The sequence below is a fragment of the Chenopodium album genome, chromosome 15 (genome assembly GCF_948465745.1).
Source record: "Chenopodium album chromosome 15, dcCheAlbu1.1, whole genome shotgun sequence".
Classification (NCBI taxonomy): domain Eukaryota; kingdom Viridiplantae; phylum Streptophyta; class Magnoliopsida; order Caryophyllales; family Amaranthaceae; genus Chenopodium; species Chenopodium album.
In genome coordinates, this window is record NC_137848.1 from 1,601,505 (window position 1) to 1,623,727 (window position 22,223).

A 22,223-nucleotide genomic window follows, 5' to 3' on the forward strand; every position below is an offset into this window, starting at 1 on the left:
CACAGTCGTTTGATCTAATCTGACTTGAAATCTAAAAAGCGTTGAGCTTTTCGGACTGTTCTAGTACAGGCGGAAAGTGGCTACTATTTCATTTTAGAGGCTATTCTACCGCCTGTTCTTCTTTTGGGGCAAGCCAGGCGAATGATCATTTTTTCAAATTATAAGCTAAGTCCAAAAACTTAGCGGCTTAACTAGATCTCAAGAGGCCTTTGGCCGGATGCACTTAAGCTATTAAACCGTCTGCTCTACATGGCCGTCTGTCGCTTTGTTTGGGGCAATCACCATAGTGATTGATTGACTTAGAAACCATGCATACTCCTAAAAGTATCAATAATTTCTAAGTCAATCAATCCATTTTTTGAAACCAACCGACATCCGACCAGGGGCAAGGACATTCGCATAGTATACATGTTAAAATAATACTTAGCCAAAAAATCAATCTATGCATAAAAATTGAAAACTTTAAAAAATTTTAAAGCATAACACCAATATAAACAAAATCGGTCAAAACGACCGGATGTTTAATCAAAATAAATAAACAGCCGTCAAAATTGACGACTGTGAATGTCAGCTGGCAGAGCCAAAAATTGTCAAATTTACTCGACCCCTCGGTCGGTAAAGATACACAGTTACTCGGCACGCAGGCCGAAAAAGCAAAATACTTGGCCATTCGGCCGCAGAAATGATACCAATAAGCTTAAAAGATCAGGGGAGGTTTTCAGCATTGGCAGCCGCCTCATCCTCCGACGACTGCTCCTCGTTCTTCTCTCCCTCCTCCTGATCCTCGTCGTCCCCTGAGGACGAATCATCCGAGGAGTCGGACTCCTCATTGTCCCCGGCAGCCGCCTCCTCTGCTTCCCACATGAGTCGGTTATTAAACTCATCATTCGCCGCATCAAACTTGGTTTTCCAAATCTGACAATCGGCGGACGGCTGCAATGATGCCTAGGCCATTCGCATGATGGCCTCATTATCCTCAATCATTTGTTTGACCAGGGCCGTTTTCTCCTCCTCAGCCAAGGACCTATACTTGGCCTTGAGCTGAGTTTCCTGATTTTGCAACCGACCCTTGAGTTTGGTAATCTGACCCTCAAGGCGGCCAACTTTGTCATGCGCGTCCTTGAGGGGCTCCGGCTTTTCCTTGATGCTTTGAACCTCATTTTGGAGCTCAGTGATCCGCCCCCTCGCTGCATCTAAATTTTGCTGAACCTGCAGGTTGGCCGACGCTTGGGAATACATCATATCAAGAGTCAGAATCTCATTTTGGGCAATATCAAATTGAGCTTTGTCTAAGGAGGAGGCGACCCGAGCATTAGCTGCCTAAAACGGAAGAAGAAATCAGTAACAATCGGCCAAACCGTTATTCAAATAAAAAGTTACAAGTTTTACCTCGCAGAGAAGCGCCAATATGGCGTTCAGGACGACGCCTTGTCATCAAGGTCAAGCGCCTTAAGCATTCGCTTGTCAATCTGTAGGACAATTGGCCTCTCCGGAATCTCTGTCAAAACAAGCAAAATAAGCTAAGTTAAAATTATGAAGAAACAGTTCCCTTTGTGGTCAGTGTTATCTGATCAAATAAGTGGAGTATGGTCGAATGATATCACCTTCCTCCTCCCCTGTGGCGGCTTTGCTGCCGCCTACTGCTGAGCCGAGAGTTGTATTAAGTGGCTTGCCACTCTTCGATACTCCCTAAGGAGTATCCGGCTTCATTGAGGTCTTGACAGGGGTGGAGGCATAGGTCCCCTTCTTTAGGTTTTAGGTGATGTGCTTTCAGCTTAGGGTCCGGCTGTTGAGAAGGAGAAGGCTTGGACGAGCCATCCTGCAAAGAGTTCACATGTTAGTAGTGACTTCAAAAAATCTTGACTCATGTATAAAAGAAGGAATTTTTTTTACCTTGGGAGTTTCGCCTGGAGACTGCTCCTCGTTCATCCGTTTGCCCAGAACTTTCGAACGGTAGAAGGCTGCCGCATGTGCAGCCGGCTTTTTGTGGGATGGAAGATTTGACATTGCTATGTCTACACAATACAACAATAGAGTTAGAAATTCAGACAAAAATAATAATCATTATGAGCAGCTAAGTAAATCCAAGCAGGCTACTACCTCTCGGCTTCTCAAAGCTAAGGCCATAAGCGACCAGATATGTCCCGTCCGAGAGCCACTCGAAGCGGGGAATGTAGCTCTAGGGGGTGACCTCCTTTACCCCCGTCTCTGCATTGGTTCGGGCGGCCACAGAGAAAAGGCCCCGATCTAATATCTCCTCTTGCGCCTGCCTTGGGACAGACGACAGGGCTTTCTTTCTAGCAAGGAGGGGCGGCTCCTTGTTCCAGCAGTTGTACCGCCTGTTTCTCTGGAAGTTTGGGGAAGAGACTATATAAATCTTAGACCTCCAGTTTTTCCACTTGTTCTCCTTCCCCAGCGTCATCATAAAACCTTTGTAGCTGGTGAGGGTAAACCAGCTGGCCTCGCTTGCATGTGGAGTCTTGCTCAAATAATGCATATGAGCGAATGCCTCGAAGTTGGGCTCCACCTCCAGCATCTTGCAGGCGGCAACGTAGCCCAAAATATTTACCCAGGAGTTGGGAGCTAGTTGCCAGATACCTAGTTGGTATCCATCCAAAATCCTCTCCACTGCCGGATGGATAGGGAAGCGCAGACCAGCTTGAATGGTCGCCTCATAACAGCCGAAACACTGGTCACCGTAGCTGACTTTCTCTGGGCAGGTGACCGTGTCCTCACTATCCGGCACAAACAACACAAACCCATGTCCCATGACATAGGTGGAGATAAATTTTCCGAAGTCGGCTGTCATTTTCTCCCGCCTGCTCTTAGCGACGTGCAAGAAATAAGGGGCACGTTCCAATCACCGCGAAGCAGACGGCTCCGCCCAACCCTCACCCATGTCCACAGAAAGGTACTCTCGGGCGTCCTCTAATTTGGACCGCGCCTCCGAGTCTATGGAGGCGCTGTCAGAAGATGATGACCCAGATTCATCATCAGAGTCTTCCTCGGAGTTGGGGGCCTGCTGAATAGGGCCGGCAGTGTCCTCCCCTATTTCTACATCCGGCACCGAATCACTCGGCCCGAGGGATTGATTATCATCCGACTCCTCCAGAATTGAGGAGCTTAGGGTACTAACAGTGCTTGGAGGGTCCTGGCGAACCTCAGAGACAGGCGCCCTAATGGAGCCTTCAGAATAGACTATCGAACTCTCCGAATAGCACCAGGAACCATCCGTCCTATACGTCCGACTGGTCTGCTTTGTTCTTGCCATGGTATCGTGCAGGGGCACAGACACTGTCGGATTTGGAGAAGTTCTCAAAGGGGAGTCCTCGAACGAGCATTCGGCACTCCTAGTTCTAGATTCAGCCGTCCCTAGTGACCGGCTGATCACTAACCTAGGTCGTGCCGAGTGCGTTTGGGAAACCATTTTTAAAAAAGAAAAATGCAAAAATAAAATAAAGAAAGGATCAGGCAATTACCTTATAAGAAGGTACTAGAGGCACTTGGTCTGAAAGTCTGCTAAAAGAGGCGGACAAACGGCCGAGTGTCGGATGCTGTCAAGAAGAAGTCAAGTCTTTGAAAGTCAAAGATTCAAGATTCTCTCAAGATTCACACAAGCGTGAATCAAAGGGAAGTCAACCCCTATTTATAGAAGGGGTGAAAACCTAGGGTGAAACCCTAGATTCTCCCCAACAGTAAAAAGTAATAATTCGGCCAATAAAAGGCCAACACCTGTCACAGGCGTCACATGGTAAGCCACATCACCCCTGTGAGGGGCAAATGATTTGGGTATTTTTACCCCTCCAAGTGGACCAATGAGAGGGTGACACGTGTCGTTCTCTTAGGTGTCCAAATGGACTCCCCATATGACGACACGTGTCGCTCAGATATGCCCTCTGGGAATGGCGGCCTTCAAGGTCCAAATCCCGAGGTGAGCCGCAAAACGGCGCTACCCTAATTCCTAGGTCATCAAACCCTAGGATAGGGCACGTTTTTCTAAGACCCTATAAATAAGGAGATTCCCCCAATAATTGAGACATCTGGAACTTTACGTCTTAATCATTAGGACATTTATTGCCCTCGAAAACAGAGAACACCTGATCTCGGAATCCGAGAAGATACCTACTTTCCGCACGTTTTTCTCCGAATCCGTACTAACTTAATCTTCGGAGGCGGACCTACCATTCGGAGCTCCGTTTTTTTTGTAGGTACAGGCGCCCTTGTCGGATCCAGTCTTCGAGTCGTAACTCTCCCAAGGGACATAAAAACACCCGAAACAGTATTTATGGTAGGTGTCAAATGTCCTCAACTAAAAGGTTTGTTAAATTACGTTGGCTCTTAATACCATTTTAAAGAATTAAGTTATTCAAAAACATAACTTAATGGTTAATTAATGCTCATGATTAGATTATGCATGTACTTTGTTTGATAAAGTACGTTAGACTAGTACGTAAATCGATCCCTGGCCCAACCATCAACTTATGGTTTAACCAAAAGTAGATTAAAAATTGATTTATGTACTCTAGCAATAGAGAATATTGATTGGGACAAGTAATTTTGTAGTACATTTTTAAACTTTTATTTTGCATATTATCATGATTCTCAATATGAATGAATCATCAAACGTAAACTGATAGTAAATAGAGTAGAGAGCTTATTATTTAGTTGCAATAAGACAAAGTTGATCATTTTAGCTATATTTATTAATTGATTGTATAAAAGTGTTCGGTAAATAACTAATTTCATAAAGTTATCTGAGTATGCAAAATAGCTATTACGAACATTGCCATGTTCTGTTGTGGCAGGGTTTTAGACTAATTTAAAGTTAATTTGTCATTTCACCTGAAAATAATTGAATAAGCTAATGAAAAAGTTTCTCTGAGCAGCTTATTAAAAATGAGCTTATTTGGTGAAATCGGCTAATCACCAAACACTTCAATAATTAGCTTATTATAGTGGTTAATTAGTCAACTAATATTGGCCAAATAAGCTAATTTTTTTGCTCCAATAACTCTTTACCAAACACCTGGCCTCCATTCTTATTTCATTGACTACAATTGTATAAAATCTAACTATAACAATAAAATAAACGTGTTGTTATAACTACAATCAAACACATTATACAAAATCAAATCGATCCAGATCATCAGAGAATGGCCCCCTAGCTAAAACATTATACTTCATACAAGGATGATAGGATGTCATTTCTCTTTTGTCGGGTTCGATAGACTTTGTTCTATTATGTGTATGTCCAAGAGAATTCAATTATTCTTCTATAAAAACAAAATACGTACTCCCATTTAATTTATTTTCATATTAATAACGTGTCAAAATTACGAATCGATTTTTCCAAGGAATCTATAGGAATGAGGGTGGTTCAAAAATGGACCCAATCGACAATGTATTTTTATATATCAATTGTACAGAGTAATTAATTGTTTGTAGAGTAGGCCGAACATAAGAGTAATACGGAAAGGTTGATTTCATTGAATAAAAGTAATTCAACATTTACAATTATGTAAATGTTCAAAAAAAAAAAAAAAAAAAAAAAGTAATTCAACATTTACAATTATTTCCAATGAGATATGAATTCTAAATACAAGTATTAAACCATCGTTTGATTACATTTGTACTTACTCCTTAATTTATATATAATTAGGGATTTGTATGCGTGCGATGCGCGCAGATGGCTAGCTCTTTGAGGAAAATTATTATTGATGATCTTTATGCTCTATGCATATTTGCATAGTATTTTATTACATCTATTTGCATGGTAATTTTTAAGTACTTATTGAGACAAATTGAATGAATTAAACAAACCATTATATAATTATATACTTCATATGTTTCTACTCCATATATATTAAAATTAATTTGGAATACGTTGTATTAAATAGTTTTTATATTCTGAATAGGAAAAACAAATAGTTAATCATTAATCAATTTTGGTGATTCAAAAGACAATTTTAAGACTTTAAATTCAATTATCCAATAGCTTAAATGAAATCCCTAATATGCCATAAATCATAATTAGTAATCTTCTTCGCACATATATAGAACCAAAAATAATCATTTCATGTTTTTGTTTGCATATTTTGAAATTAGAAATTTGGTCATCTAACAATAGCTTTATGCTTGAAAAAAGACAAAATTAGAACAATTATTAGTTAGATAATATTTTGCTTGAGACAGGAACCAAATAAACTTCATTAAACCATATTTCTACATCTAATAAAAATTTTCTAAGACCTTTTTCTTTTGGAACTATTTACTTGATTCCCATTTAATTCTCATTAATTTAGTTTAGTTCAGTTTAATTTAATTCCATTCAATCTAATATAGTCTCATTTTCCTTTTAAATTATACTTCGGAATTTATCCTTATGTCCTCTCGATCTGTCAAATTAACTCAATTCAATATTTCCTAAAATATTATCTTCCAAAATATTATCTCAACACGATCACATGTCCAAAACTCCCACTTGGTTTTATGTTTAAATTTATTGATGAATATTAAGTGTATGAGTCTGTCAAAAGTTGAGCTCAAAACTAAGAGGCACTTACAGAAAAATTCCCTGGCTTTTAGCCACTTCTATAAAAAAAACTCTTCCCCTGTTTTACAATCCTTTGTTCCTTGCCTCTAACTTTTCTCATCATACTTAAAAAAATAAAAACGCACAAATGGCTAATCTTATCATCCAATTTTCAGCAACAATCTTCCTCATCTCTTTCCTTTCCATCGGAGCTGCAAAGACAGCCGCCAAGGACCTCGTCCTAGATGTCGAAGGGAACCCACTCGAAGTAGGCTCGTCCTACTATGTCCGCACGGTACTTTCACAACTCGGTATTGGGGGTGGCATAGTCGCGGCATCCAAACCAAACCAACCTGAATGCCCTCAATACGTAGCCCAATTATCCGTAGGCTGGTACGGTCAAGCCCCAATAACATTCCTACCATCAGACCCATCACAAAAACACATCCACCTTTCCTCAGACCTTAACATAATCTTCAACACCTCATCCAGCGTCTGCTCGCAAGGGGCATGGCAACTTACCCCCGACGCCAACTCCGGTAGTCTCCACTTGTCTGCCGGAGGTGGTATAGGAAACCCGAGCCCTCAGACCGCAGCTAATTGGTTCAAGATAGAGAAAAGTATTGCTAGTTTGGGCTTTTACCAACTGGAATATTGTCCGTCTAGTAGTACGATCGATGTGTTTGAAGCTAAGAAAGATATCGTATGCGGCGCTATTGATGCTACTGACGCCACAGATGACAACAGGATGTTGTGGTTAGGTCTAGTTTCAAGAAATCCAAATTTCTTCCATGTTCTAAGTTTCATTAAAGCTTAAGTGTGGCGTTGTCTTCCTTGCTCCAAACTACATTGCTACGAATGTAATCAATGATATAAATTATAAGAAGGTTGTATGATGAAAAATAATGTATGATGTCTTATTAATAACAAGAATTTATCTTGGAAATTTCTCTTCATTTGAGCACGTAATCATCAACGTCTCTTAATTTGCAGAAGTGGATCGGAGAAGGTTACCTTACAGGCTTATTATTATGGCATAGACCAAACAAACACGTTTGATCTAAGCCATACAAAAATTACAAATGATTTTAAAAATCAATAAATGAGATTAACTTTTAAAAATTCAACAGCTATGATATGATTAAAAGTTAAAATGATTGCAAGTTTTGTGTAACCATTAAAAAGTTTTGTGTATTACTTTTTGTTTAGATAAGAGCAACATTAGCGGAGTCTCATGTTAAGACTTTAATTCATTGTCACATCAGTTTTTTAGATTAAGTTTAATTATTTTTCTAATTTATAATTATGTAAGACTCGATAAAATTTATCTCTTCAATCGCTCAGACCCATTTTTTACATATAAATTAAATTATTAAAGATTTTTAAAAATAAAAAAAAAATTTGATTGAGTGCTAAATTGAGTCTGAAGTTGAGTCTTGAATTTTCAAGACTCCACTTCAGATTTTATTAAGACCAAATTTCATAAATGGTTTAAAATAATAAAGTCTTGTCTAAAATTAGAAAATGATGATGTCATCTAGAATGTTAAGAGTTAGGTCTAATCTTGCTCTTAAGGTACTAACAGGAAAATATCTTATGTGAAAATCTTTTGGCCTCATAAATTTTGAACTTGTATTTGGTAGTTAGAAGTTCTAAATTCTGAAGACCACCAGTTAAACCACTATGTGGACAATGTGGTCCATGTCCCAAGCAAATGTTATTTGTTATTTAATCCAAAATATAATCGGTGACAATTATGGTACGAGTAAATGTTTTTTCAAAGATTATTACTAAATGATCCTAAACGGCGTGGAAAAAATTATAATGTAACTTTTTTTATTTTTTTATTTTGAACAATTGACACAAACTGTACGGAGTGAATTTTTTTTCCCTTTTATAATTTTAACGGAAAAAAAAATATGTTAAGTACAATTAAAGTCTCTAAATTATTTTACTTGTGCACTTTTGGTCCCTTAACTCTTAAACGCCACTTTTGATCCTTCAACAGCCAATGTAGGTGTTTTCTGACCAAATAGTTTAGAAACTAATCATAATCAGCAAGAGTTTAGGGATCTTACTTTGGTATGTGTCATCTGTTTTCCGTCGGCATTAATTAAATTATTAATATTCTATGCTGAGTTGGCAAAAGTAGTGACAGAAAATAGTTTATGGACTAAATTTGACACTTCGAGCAATAAATTACCACATAATCAAAACACATTTTAAGCTCCACTTTCCTATGTGAAATGTTCACTTGGCGGGATAATTATGATCAGAAAACTTCTTTATATATAATTCTTAATCTATGCACCTGGATAGTGGGATATTCAGAATTTACAAACAAGGTGTGCACAATTATTTGGTGAGAAATAATTGTGCACACCTTTAATTAGCTATGCACCTTCTTTATATATAATTCTTAATATATAATTCTTAATCTATGCACCTGTTTGGTGAGAAGCTTATTTAAAGAACTTATTTTACTAAATAAGCTCTTTTTCAAAAAGCTCTTTTTAGGAGCTTTTTTAATTAGCTTATTCAATTCTTATAGTGAAATGTCACTTATACCTTCATTTAATTAAAAATCCTATTTGAACTACTTACCCCACAATTATGCTTATTGGTCATTTTACATAATCAATCAGCTTTAAATAATCAGCTATTTACCAAATATTTTTCTACAATAAGTAATAAAATAAGTTAGTCAAATCAGTTAATACAATTAGCTAGTTAAAATCAGCTAATACAAGTAGCTTCAGCTTTCAACTTTTAGCTTTTCCCCAAACACGACCTTTATCTTTGAATTTTTTTAATCTACTACTGTGCTTTTTTAGCCGATAAAATTATAGTAATTAATTTGGATAAAATGATAGTGTTTAATTGTCTAATTTGTTTCCACTAGAGTGTACCCGTGCAAAATGTACGGGATATATAAGAAAAAATATATTTAAAATATGGAAAGTTGATTTTGATGTTATAACTTATACTTGGGCTGCAATGGTCGATTTTGGACTAGTCGACTCTGTTGAACCTTGCTTAGCTTTGCTCTAGTGAGTATTAATAATCGTATTAATAATGTGCTGACACTTGTTCTGTCGTGCCGACACCTGCTCTACATATGATATTCCCTGCTTTGCTTAGAAGCTCAAAAAACATGGTCTTACTCTTTTATGTCAGTGGCCACGCAATGTAGATAGCTATTATGGGGTTTACTTTGTCAAAGTTATACAGGTTACCCGTTTAGTGTTATAGGGGTTACTCGGTTAGTGTCATATGGGTTAGTGTCTTGCTCTACGAGTTATATACTTTAATCTGTTGCAAATAGTTATTCGGTGAGGCCAGTTGCGCAAAAACGTGTTGTACATTTTTTTTTTATTTTTTATTTTTATTTATTTGATGATTAGAGAAGTGGAAATTGTTTAGAGGGTATTCCCTAAAAAAATGCATATAATTGAAGGGTTGGGGATTTAGAGTACAATAGTGAATTGTTGATAAATGAACTATATACTCTTGCTAATGCATGACATATATTATACTATGTACCAAAAAATACTTGTAAAACAAAGTGAAATGTTAGTACGTAGTGTTTACAAAAAAGTGAAATGTTGGGGATTTTGAGTGCTATAGTGAATTGTTGATAAAGTAATTGTATGCTCATGCTAATGCATGTCATATATTATACTACATACCATTAAAAAAAAATAACACAAAGTGAAATGTTAGTAGTATTTCCTTGAAAAAAAAAACAAAAAGGAAATAGTGGATGGGTAGTTATTGATTTTTTTAAAAAAATGATAAAAATAAATAAATAAAACTAAAGTAGTGGGATGGATAGTTATTTTTTTCTTAAAAAAAAAAAAAAAAAAAAAAAAAAAAAAAAAAAAAACTAAATGCTTGAGAGTTGAGTATTGGGGTTTTGGAGCTTTCTCGTTAAATGTCTCTTAAATTATATATAAGATTAAGTAATTATCATAACACAATTTAATAACTTTATTTTTGAATTTTGGAAAACTTTACATGTTTTTTCGATTTAATGAAAAATAATAATTTTGTTTTTCATTTTTTTTGTTGATTATCTTTAGATCATAACATACAAAATATTGAATATGGTTTTCATACAATTATGAATTTTCAAGATGATTACTAAAACCCAAGAAAAAATAGTCGAACACGATTATCAAATTAAACAAGCAAATCGGTGCATAACCTGGGCCACACAATAATTATTTTTATTATAAGCGCGACATTATGCGAAGAGAAACAAATGGAAGGAAGAGTTACATGGAATAATGAAAAGTTGAGTGGGTGATGTGACATAATGAAGAGAGGTCTACGTGGCACATAGATATTCTTAGGGTGTTTTTAATACATTAGTATAGTTATAACAATAACTAATAAAAGATATAATGAACATGGAATTCAGAAAGCTAGTATTCATCCATGATAATAAAGAAAAGCCTAAACAAAACTTGCTTTCACCTTAAACTTAAAAATGATTTCTAATATGTGGAGATATGGGCATTTGAAATAAGCCCTTTATCATTTATGTTTTTAATTGATTTCAAGGCACAATATATAATATTTTCATAAATATTTTTATTAGTTTTTCATTTTCGTTTTCTTATTTAAAATTTTCATTTGATGTAGTATGTGGGTTAGCTAATTCTCTTGACAACATTAATTCAGGTTAGCTTAATGATGAGATATTTGAATGTAATTTTCTATTTTTGTTGTATTATTATTTTTTTTTAATTTCCTTACCATTCATATGTAGCAAAATTGATAAAAAGTAATTGTAATTAGTGGCTGAAAACCTTTTGGCCTCATAAACTTTTAGCTTTTTATTGTGGATTTGGGGGTAGTCCAAATTAAAGACAACTATTCAAACACCATGTCTCTAGCTAGTAATTAAATTTACACAAATTTTTTAAAAAAGCGGGTGTTCAATAATGATATTGAATGGCGGATTTAATGGACAAAAAAACTGTCCTGGCACGTGATTTCCAAAATTAAAGAAAAAGAACTTTCTCTCTCATTCACTCATTTACGCTTTCTCTCTCCTCGTTTTTCTCTCTCTAAAAACCAGTTAACTGCGATTTCTCTCTCCTCCATTGTTGCTTTTCGAGCTTTTTCGAGCTTTTTCTCACTTTTCTTTCACTTGTGAAGTTGTTTATCGCTTAATTGTGGTTAGTTTACTTATTTTTTTGAGATTTTTGTTAGTTTAAATTGTTTTGGTTCTTCGATTTTTAGGTTTTTTGATTTTGATTTTGTTTTCGTTTTTTGTACTGTTAGTTTCAGCAATGGTGAAGAAGAAGATTACAAAGAAGGCTGTAGATGCTGAAGAAGGTGTGTTTATTTAATTTTTCATCATTTTTTCGAATTTTCAATTGAATTTTCGCTTATATATGTCGAATTAGTAGTGCATGTTATTTTTTATTGTTTTCTGTTGATTTATTATGCATATTATGATAATTGAATTTCAATTTTGAAGTTATTATGTTTAATTTTGCTTTATTTTATTGTTCATTGTGATAATTGGTTCAAAATTTGATATATATGTGTTGTGGTTTTGTTACATGTTAAACAAATTTTGCATGTTTGTTTTCAGAAGTTTTATTCATTATTCTTCAAATTTTGATGTTAGGTTTTAGTTAGATTATGAAAAAAGTATGCATATCTGCATTGTGTTTGTGTATATGTGTTTGAGTACCAGTAATATGTGCATTGTGCATTGTGTGTGAGTAATATATACATATGTTATTTATATGCATGCCAAAGGTTATTTTATGCTTTGAAAAGGGTCACTTTATGCTGTGAAAAGGGTCACTTTATTCTGTCAAAAGGGTCACGTTTGTATTTAAAAGGGTTACTTGTTGTAGTTTAAAGGGTGACTTTATGCAGTGAAAAGGGTCACTTTATATAGTTAAAAGGGTCACTTTATGCTTGTTAAAGGGTTACTTTTTTATTTAAAAGGGTTACTTGTTGTATTTTAAGGGTGACTTTATGCAGTAAAAAGGGTCACTTTATTCTTTTAAAAGGGTCACTTTTTGCATTTAAAAGGATTTTTTTGCATATATTCTAAATTTTCCCCTGAGTAATTTGTGAATTTGTAATTTATGGTTATCCTCTGTATTAATTAGATATAGGTGGTTCAATAGGTGGATATCGTTATAAATCGCCTTCAAGGGGAAAAGGAATGGGTAAAGAGCCTGCTAAAAAGAACAAGACAGCTCCTGAGAAGGACAAAACAGAGTCTAAAACTGGGAAGTCTAACATTGTGAAGGCTAAAACTGTGAAGGCTAAAACTGTTCCTAAGAAGGCCAAAGCAGAGGCTCAGAAGGTTAAAGCATCTCCTAAGAAGTCTAAAATTGTATCTAAGAAGGCCAAAGCAGATGCTGAATTGCAAGTAGTTTCTGATTCTGATTCTGATACTGTTGTGTAAGTATAAATGTTTTTTGTTTTGTATTTTTTTAATCATATATATCATGATTCTGATTCTGATTCTGATATTGTTTTACTTATATTATTATTATTTAGGGAAAAAAGACCCTTGATTGCAAGGTGCAGACCACACACATTGGAATTAATGATGAGTACTTTTAGTCCTAATCAACAAAAAGCTGTTGAAGAAATAGGTTTTGGTGGTTTATTACATCTGAAATTGAAAACTTTGAATCGTCAAATGCTACATTGGCTGGTTGAACACTTTAATGGAGGTAGCTGCATGTTCACTATTGCTGCTGGTAAAGAGTTTGTAGTTACTAAAAATGATATATGTGATGTCTTTGGCTTGCCTATGAGTGAGATTGCTGTTCCTGAACTTCAGAAGAATCCTGAAGAAGGTAGTGTAGATAAACGTATCATTCAGTCATGGAGACATGATTATGGTCTTACTGAGAAGCAACCTCTACATTTGTCAAAAGTGGAGTCTAGGATGGTTGATTTGGATGATGGTGGTGAAGAATTCAAGAGATGTTTTGTGCTACATGCTATGTCTAGCTTCTTAGCTCCTACTACTAATAGGACTGTTTCATTGAAGTTGCTGAAGGCTGTGGAAAATGTTGATGAAATCAAAACATTTGATTGGTGTTCATATGTTTTGAAAAAATTAAAGAAGGCTGTTGTGAATTATAAGAATGATGAAAATGCTCAAAATGTAAGTGGTTGTTTGCTAGCTTTGCAAATTATGTATTTTCATCGATTAAATTTCCAAGGAGAAAAGGAAAGTAGTACCCTTCCTTTGATTCAACATTGGACTGATGCGAAGATTAAGAAGCGGATCAATTTGGAGATTAAAGCTGGTGATTTTGGGCAGGGACCATTAGATACCCTTACATATCCTGTTTCACAGCCTGAAGTTAGGGATCCTATAACTCCTGTTGTTAAGCAAACTTGTGGTCAAGGGGCTTCTACAAGTGGTAGAAGTGGCCGCATTCTTGCATTTGATCTTCCAGAAAGTGTGATGACTGATGATGAAATTAAAGAAATTTCAACTGATGTAGGTGCTCTTTTTTTTTTTTATTTAATTATTATCTCTTTATATGCACTAAAGTTACCCTTTTTGTGCACTAAAGTTACCCTTTTTGTGCACTAAAGTTACCCTTTTTGTGCACTAAAGTTACCCTAAATATTCAGTTATAAGGGTTACTTTATGCATTTTAAAGGGTAACTTTATGCATAATAAAGGGTAACTTTATGCATTTAAAAGGGTAACTTTATGCATATATCATGAATTTTCATTTGTTTTTTATTTTTATTTTTTACATTTGTATAGTTTCTTATTGGTTCATATGTTTGCAGGCTGTTCATGAAACATTTCTTTTGGTCAAAAGAAATATGGATGTATTATTGTTGGTTCAGTCACAGGGTTTTCAAACCTTGAGTGATATGATTGCTTCTCGTAGAACTGAATCATTATCCTCTGATGATCCTGTTGTATTTTCTCAAACACAACAGTTACTTTCTGATCCTCATTACCTGAAGCTTTTAGATGGTTTAATTGAGGAGTGTAACAAGATGAAGTCTATTCATGAAATGTTTCGTGATTTTTATGAACCTGAAGGTCATAACAATGATGATCCTAATAATGAATCTGCAGAAGATTTGAATTTGAATAGGTCTGAGGATGATGTCAATGGTAAAAGAAAAAGTGTTTTGATGAATAGGTCTGAGGATGATGCTGGGCCTTCTGTAGCAAATGCTTCTAGACGTATCATCAGAGGCAATAAATCTTTTTGCTCACTCGACTGTGGGCCAGTAGGTGTGGATGTTCCTTTTCTTACTCTGTTTTTGAGGTCTAATGCTCGGATTTTCAAGAAATTGCCCAAGTTACATCAGGAAATTCTTGATTATTGTTTACTGAAGGATGATTCAATGATGAGGAAGTTAAATGTCATTTTTTATAATAATTATATTTTATATGTTTTTTTTCCTTTATTTTTTTGTTTAATGCTTATCTTATTTTTTATTGTTGCAGTGAGAATCTTGTTACTATTGGGATGAATTTTTTAATTCCAAGAGAAGACATGGTATCCCTGGTAGCTCCACTTAGAATTAGATGGTGCATCATTGATTGCTACTGTCTGTATTTGAACGAGAAGGCATGTTTTGATTCTGGTCCTCGAAAATTCTTCTTTGGTGTGAGGCAAAGTGTAAGTAATTTGATTTTTTTTTTTTATATGCACTAAAGTTACCCTTTATGTGCACTAAAGTTACCCTTTATGTGCACTAAAGTTATTATCTTTTTATATAAACAAGTTCTCATACTTTTAATAGTTTGCATTCTTGCATGTTTGTGAAAACATTGGCAAAGGTGAAGTTTCACAAGCTGTTAATGATTTGCACGGTTTATGGGAAGGTTGGGTGAGCTATGAGAATCCTGAATGTGATATTATGGATGCTGAACTGGTATATTTCATGATAAATTACTGTCAAAACTTTAAAAAAGTTCTGTTTTGTGTTAATATGTCTAAATCAGTGTTTTAATTTTTTCTGTTTCAGATATATTTTCCTGTTCTTATTGAGAATCACTACATTTTGTTTGTTATTGATCATACAAAAGAGGTGGTATATTATCTTGACAATATCATCTGGCGTGATGATGCTCTTGAATATACCAAAGAATTGTCTTCACACTTGGTATGTTTATGTTGATTTCATTGTTATGTTTCTGTTTACTTATTGTTTCCATTTAAATTTTTTTTTTCTTTTTTCTTGTTTTATTTTATTCTAAACTTTTATATTTTATGTCAGTGTGATCAAATGGGTGTTTTTCTCGGAAAAAGAAATCATCCAAAGAGTGTTCAGCTACCTTCTTATAGGTTTCAAATTGTTGAGTTGGAATGGAGAAAAGAAAAAGTTGACAATTTGGACTGTGGGGTGTTTGTTATGTATCACATGCTCCATTTTGTTGGCGAATCGTTCAAATTAAATGAACTCAAAACAGTAATTATTCATCTATTTTGTATGTAGTTTTTCCCTTTCTAATGCTTTTATTAATTACATATTGATAAGTATTTTTTTTTTCTGTTGTGAGATTATTGGGAGAAAATTTCTGCGAGGTGAGATTTGTACGACACTGGTGCTGTGTGATTTGAATGAATCTAGGAATGATGTGTTGTCAGAATTAGAGAAGTTCAATGAGAAGAAGAAAGATCCTGCTTATTGCCAAGAAATTGAAATGAGAAGAAAGGATGCAATTGCTGCAAAGAAGAAGAAAGATAATGAAGAAAGAATAATGGCAGCTGAAGTAGAAGCAAAGGCAGAGGCAGACGAAGAGAATCCCAAAGGAAAAAGGGCAAAAAAGAAGACAGACAAGTACACTCCTTCTAAAGGGTGAAATGACTGTTAGAAGCAAAGGTTGATTAGGTCTAGGAGCATTTTTTGAACAATGAAAAAACTTAATGTTTGTGCATATACATCAAGTTAAATGATGTAATTAACTTAGTGGTTAGTTTTTTGTTCTTTTGGAATACTGATGTATGTGCATACATTAAGTAATTTGAAAGGTTCTTGTGTATGTTTTTTGGGGTCACTTTTGTGCATAAAAAGGGTTACTTTGTGGCATAAAAAGGGTTACTTTTTATATTTGATAAGGTATACTTTTTTGGGTAGATAGGGTAACTTTTATGCATGAAAAGGGTAACTTTTATTGACAAAAGGGGTAACTTTTATTACTTGAAAGGGTAACTATTAACAAAGAGAAGGTTAATTTAGTGGATAGAAAGGATAAGGTATACTTTTTTTGGATAGATAGGGTAACTTTTATGCGTGAAAAGGGTAACTTTTATTGACAAAAGGGGTAACTTTTATTACCAGAAAGCGTAACTTTTAGTGGATATAAAGGATAACGTTTATGCATGAAAAGGGTTACTTTAATTCATGAAAAGGTTAACATAAGTTGATGTTTCCAAGAATTAAATATCTGCTAATAAAAGTGTCAATCACATTTTCATTAAACTTGTCATAGAGTAAAAAAACAAAAGAAAAATAGTTTAACAATACAAGGTATATTAATTTCAAAAAAAAAAATGTTCAAAAAAAGATCTTAAAAGAGTCGTAAGTTAGGTGTTTTTGATCCAAATTCTGAATTTGGAGGTGGCAGTGCTGGTTTTCTTTTTCTCTTGCTTTTTTCAAGTCCTCCTTTTGCTCTCTTGCTTCTTCCTTTTGTTACAGCCGTTTTAGGATCAAGTATTTGTGGTACACTTGTGCTTGTACTCGATGCTGAAGAAACGTCAGTATTGCTTTGAGTGCTGTCTGCCACATCAGGAATGTTAGAAGCAGCTTCTGTACTTTCTTTCTAAGCAGCAATAGCAAGTAAGTCTTCCACCATTTTAAGACTGTTTCTGAAGCTTAACAATACAAGGTATATTAATTTCGAAAAAAAAAATGTTCAAAAAAAGATCTTAAAAGAGTCATAAGTTAGGTGTTTTTGGTCCAAATTCTGAATTTGGAGGTGGCAATGCTGGTTTTCTTTTTCTCTTGCTTTTTTCAAGTCCTCCTTTTGCTCTCTTGCTTCTTCCTTTTGTTACAGCCGTTTTAGGATCAAGTATTTGTGGTACACTTGTGCTTGTACTCGATGCTGAAGAAACGTCAGTATTGCTTTGAGTGCTGTCTGCCACATCAGGAATGTTAGAAGCAACTTCTGCACTTTCTTTCTGAGCAGCAATAGCAAGTAAGTCTTCCACCATTTTAAGACTGTTTCTGAAGCTTTCTTCCATAAATGCTCTTGTGTCTTCATTTTCTTGACTTTTTAAGATTAGATTGTAGTATTTCCTCATCATTGTTTGCCTCCATGGAATATATCGCTGTTTAGGATCCTGATTCTTCAACCTATCCCATGTCTCTGTTTTTGCAAACTTAGTCCATCTTTTTGAAACATACTTATCTGGTATTCTTGTTACTGAATGCAAATGTAGAATTCTAATGCAATGATAACATAACCATCCAGATGCTTCAAAATTTTTGCAAGTGCACCATACAGTTTGGCTCTCATGTATATAGTTTACTTGATGTGTAGACCATGGCTTGTCTTCTAGTGTTACTTGATAAAGTAGGCATTCTTCATTACTGCCTAACATCTGAACAGTTGTTGCCATAGAGTATCCAAACTCCTCTTCAAAATCTCTAAAGAGTGATAAAGTGAAAACCTGTACATCAAAATCATGTAGGTTCATTTAAATTGCCATATATTAGGTGTAATTTATGTAGTTGTCAGTTAACTTTTTACCTGTGCAGCATGCTTTAGCATTCCAGAGAGAGGCAATGAAGTGAATGCTATTGACTTGCTACAGGTAAACTCATCATATTTCTCTGTGCTTCTCCAACGATTGGTTGTCTTCTTAAATATGGTATAAAATTCTGTCAAAGTAGTTGTTTTACTTGCTCTGAATCCTATAGCATGATTAGTGCTTTCACTCCTTTGTGACGATAAGATTCCTGCTGAAAAGAAATCTCTACTAAGGGCAGGACACCATTTGTCTTTCAACTCATACACTCTTTTGTACCAAGAGTGTTCTGTCAACTCATATTTCTGCAACATTGCCTGCCACTTTTCTTCGAATTCTTGTTCTGTCACACACATCTTTAAGCACTGGTTGAATGCAAATTTGAATTCTTTGTCTTTTTTAAGAGCTCCAAATCTGGTTATGGCATTTTACTCCAAATGCCATATACAAAGTCTATGCCTTGTATTAGGAATCACCTGCATTGAAAATAAAGGGGTCACTTTATGCTGTTAAAAGGGTTACTTTATGCACTAAAAAGGATAACTTTATGCAGATAAAAGGGTAACTTTTATGTGAAAAGAAAGACTTTATTGTCAGATCTCAAATCTGTAAGATGTCAATATAAATCTTTTACCTCCAGAATTGCATTTGCCATTGCTTGGTCCTGGTCAGTGAATATTGAAGTTGGTTTTCTATCCTCCATAGCTTTGAAGAAGGTTTGTAATAACCACACAAATGAATCTGTTGTTTCATCCCCAATAAAAGCACATGCAAACATACAATTATGCCAGTGGTTATTTATGCCAACAAATGGAGCACTATAAGATTATATCTGTTGGTTCTGTATGTTGTATCAAAGACAAGAACATCTCCATATATCCTATAGTCTTCTAGCATCATTGAATCTCTCCAAAAGATATTGCAAATTCTTCCTTCTTTGTCAAACTTCACTCTAAAAAAGAAGTTTGGATCCTCTGATTGTTCTTGACTTAAAATGTTCACTAAAGTTTGAGCATCTCCAGCCTCAATTTGTTCCATTCTTAACCTTGAGCAGAAATTCAGGTGATCTACAACACTATGGCCTACATTCTGTTCTCCTCCAGCCTCTGTAGCCATGTAATAGTAAGTGTCCATTGTAGTTAAACCTGAAGATTTCATTGTTTTGATTGCTTCAGTTTTTTCCTTTGTCATTTTTCTTTCAGAACGATGCAAATAATGCCACTGTGGCTTTGTTAGCTCGTGGTTATGCTGAATAACATGAGACACCACCTCAAACTGTCCTTCTTTATTCACTTTTGCTCTTATGCATGCCTTGCAATTTGATCTTGTAATGGCTACTTGTCTTGGCTTTCTTGCTTTTACATTTACATCCTCTTCATCAACCATTTCAACTAACTTTGTTTTCTTCTGACCTGAATGTCTCTTTCCCTCAGCAGAACACACATAGTTTTTCTCAGTTACTATTTTTGTGTGTTGTTTGAATCTAGTTGTATGTTTTCTTATTGAAAATCCCAGTATAGCAGCATGTTTTTCATACAATTCCAAAATTTCTTCAAAAGTTTCTCTTACCACACCAACAAATGATCCTCTAAGATCTAAACCAGAAGCATCAATTGGATTTGTATCTGTTATTTAATACAAACAAATCAGATAATAACCACAGCCAGCATAAAAAAGGGTAACATTCGTGTGAAAATAGGGTAACTTTTATGCATGAAAAAGGTAACATTTAGGCATTCAAAGGGATACTTTCTGCATACAGCTAGAATTTTCAGCATACAATTTGAGTGTAACATTTGTGCATAAATAGGGTCACTTTTAAGCATGAAAAGGGTAACATTTAGACATTCAAAGGGTTACTTTTTGCATACAATCTGAGTGTAACATTTGTGCATAAATAGGGTCACTTTTAAGCATGAAAAGGGTAACATTTAGGCAATCAAAGGGTTACTTTTTGCATGCAATCTCAAAAGTTTTGCATTCAATCTGAGGGTAACATTTAGGCATAAATAGGGTCACGTTTATGCATAAAAAGGGTAACAATTATGTATTCAAAGGGTTCTTTTTAGCATACAATCTCAAAAATTTATAGAAATTACCTTCAGTTGCATTTGTTTTGGTTGTTTGTTCTGAATTTGAATCAATTGATTTATCAGGAACCACTTGATTTTCAGCATTGTGTATTGCGTCTTCTGCATTATCAATTGCTTCTGCATTGTCTGGATGGTTGAATATTGGTACGAATTCATCTCCAAAACAATAAGTTTCTTCTTCTTCTATAATCGATCGATTTAAATCGATTTCAAATTCAGTCTCAACTTGCCTCTGTTTTTGTAGCAATTCGTGAATGAGATTGCTGCATTTTGTTGTATCGAAAGTCGAATTCTCCATTGATGATCGATTTCTGCAATTTGTAAGTTTTCTCACCTTTTTTCTCCTCGATTGATGATCGAATTCTTCTATTTGTGCGTTTTCTCACCTTTTTTCTCCTTTATTGATGATCGATTTCTGCAATTTTTCCGTTTTCTAACCTTTTTTCTCCTCGATTGATGATCGTTTTTTGCAATTTTTGCGATTTCTCACTTTCTCTCTCCTCCATTGTTCTGCGTTTTCTCACTTTCTCTCTCCTCCATTGTTCTGCGTTTTTTTTATTTAGGGATAAAATTCCGTGATTTTAAATTAAGCTATTTTAAAAAAAAAAAAAAAAAAAAAACAATAAAGAAGTTGCACGTGAGAAAAACCCGATGTACAGTAAAAATACTGTACACCGGGTACATGCAAATGGAGTTGTTAAATTTATTAATGTTACTTAACATATGGGAAATTTGGATATCCACAAATTCTTCAAATTATTATCGGCAGCAACTATGTTACATTAATGATCAAATGATAGTCCAAAAGGTAAAAAAATCTACGAACGCATTTTTTTTCCTTGTAAACATGACACAAATTGTATTCATGAGTATATTTATTTATGGAGTTTTTTTCAATTTAACGGAGAAAATATTTATGTCTACAATATTAACATATATCGAGTTAAATTATCCAAAGCATTAAAAGTAGGGGTGTCAAATTGGTCAATTGAATGGAGTCTGGGTTTACTTGCGACTGGTTGGATTTGTTCGAATCGAGTATGTTTGGGTCTAAGTTACCATTTTGACCTACCTCGGTTTGGATCGGGTTAAGATCAATCGATTTAGCGTTGTGTTTTGGTTGGGTCAATTTCATTCATATTCACTTCTGATAAATTCGTATCGAGCACAAACTTAGATTAGCTGGACTGGATTAATTTTGGGTCAAATGACTTTGGGACAGATTGATTACGGTTCGAATGATTTTGATTCAGTTTAGTTTGATTATGATACAACTAAGTCATTATTAAGTCAATTCCGATCCAATTCAAAACCTTATTGGGTTTGTCTAAATTTGGGTCGACATGACCAAATTAAATATTTAAATAAGGGCATTATTAAACCAGAGTAATTACTGAGTTCATACCTTATTATTGGGTCACTATTAGGTCTTTTATGTATTATCTTTCATATCGTGTCATTAATATTTCTTAGTTTTGTTAGTAGATTAGGTCATGTATAAGTTTTATCTTTTAAGTCACAATTTGTCAATACCTTACCATATATATATAAATTAGACAGTAAGAAATGAAATAATTATAGAAAAATAGAGGATGGCCATATGTTGTTGTGTCATATTTAAGTAAAAAAAAGTTCTTAACAATTAATTAAATAAATAATTACATGAATCGAAGTAATTATGTTTAAGTTAAAAAAAAAATTAGGTTAATATAAGATTGCTATAAAATTATGTTGGTTTAGTGAGGTAAAAATCATGGTTAGGTCAAGATAGATTAGGTTGAATTATGTATTTATCGGGTCAATTTTGGTCAAGTTAAGTTGAAGTTAGTTAAATTAGTGTCAGTTTGAGTTCTTTTTGGGTTAAATCGGTGT

General features: G+C 34.6%; 2 protein-coding genes across 3 annotated transcripts; both read left to right on the forward strand.

Moving 5' to 3' along the window:
• Window positions 1-6,485: 6,485 nt before the first annotated feature.
• On the forward strand, window positions 6,486-7,478 carry LOC145581526 (miraculin-like). The gene has a single exon (XM_081638530.1). It carries the CDS (start codon window positions 6,681-6,683, stop codon window positions 7,347-7,349), a length of 669 nt encoding a protein of 222 aa, XP_081494656.1. The 5' UTR covers window positions 6,486-6,680; the 3' UTR covers window positions 7,350-7,478.
• Window positions 7,479-11,667: 4,189 nt separating this feature from the next.
• LOC145582654 (uncharacterized) lies at window positions 11,668-16,467 on the forward strand. Of its 2 annotated transcripts, XM_081639640.1 has the most exons (9): window positions 11,669-11,878; window positions 12,673-12,970; window positions 13,070-14,030; window positions 14,333-14,916; window positions 15,009-15,183; window positions 15,308-15,439; window positions 15,533-15,670; window positions 15,785-15,976; window positions 16,068-16,467. In XM_081639640.1, the coding sequence occupies exons 1-9, from the start codon at window positions 11,833-11,835 to the stop codon at window positions 16,368-16,370; spliced, it is 2,829 nt and encodes a 942-aa protein (XP_081495766.1). In that variant the 5' UTR covers window positions 11,669-11,832; the 3' UTR covers window positions 16,371-16,467. The 2 variants fall into 2 exon arrangements, with proteins under 2 accessions (XP_081495767.1, XP_081495766.1); XM_081639641.1 differs by lacking the exon at window positions 15,785-15,976 and having other exon boundaries at window positions 11,668-11,878.
• The last annotated feature ends 5,756 nt before the right edge of the window (window positions 16,468-22,223 follow it).

Excerpts from the sequence above, each read along its gene's own strand:
- LOC145581526 (XM_081638530.1), top strand. The coding sequence starts at position 6,681 with ATGGCTAATCTTATCATCCAATTTTCAGCAACAATCTTCCTCATCTCT.
- LOC145582654 (XM_081639640.1), top strand. The coding sequence starts at position 11,833 with ATGGTGAAGAAGAAGATTACAAAGAAGGCTGTAGATGCTGAAGAAG. Across the intron at positions 15,440-15,532 it reads ATATTATGGATGCTGAACTG|ATATATTTTCCTGTTCTTAT; the intron begins GTATATTTCATG and ends TTTCTGTTTCAG. Across the intron at positions 15,977-16,067 it reads AATTAAATGAACTCAAAACA|ATTATTGGGAGAAAATTTCT; the intron begins GTAATTATTCAT and ends TTCTGTTGTGAG.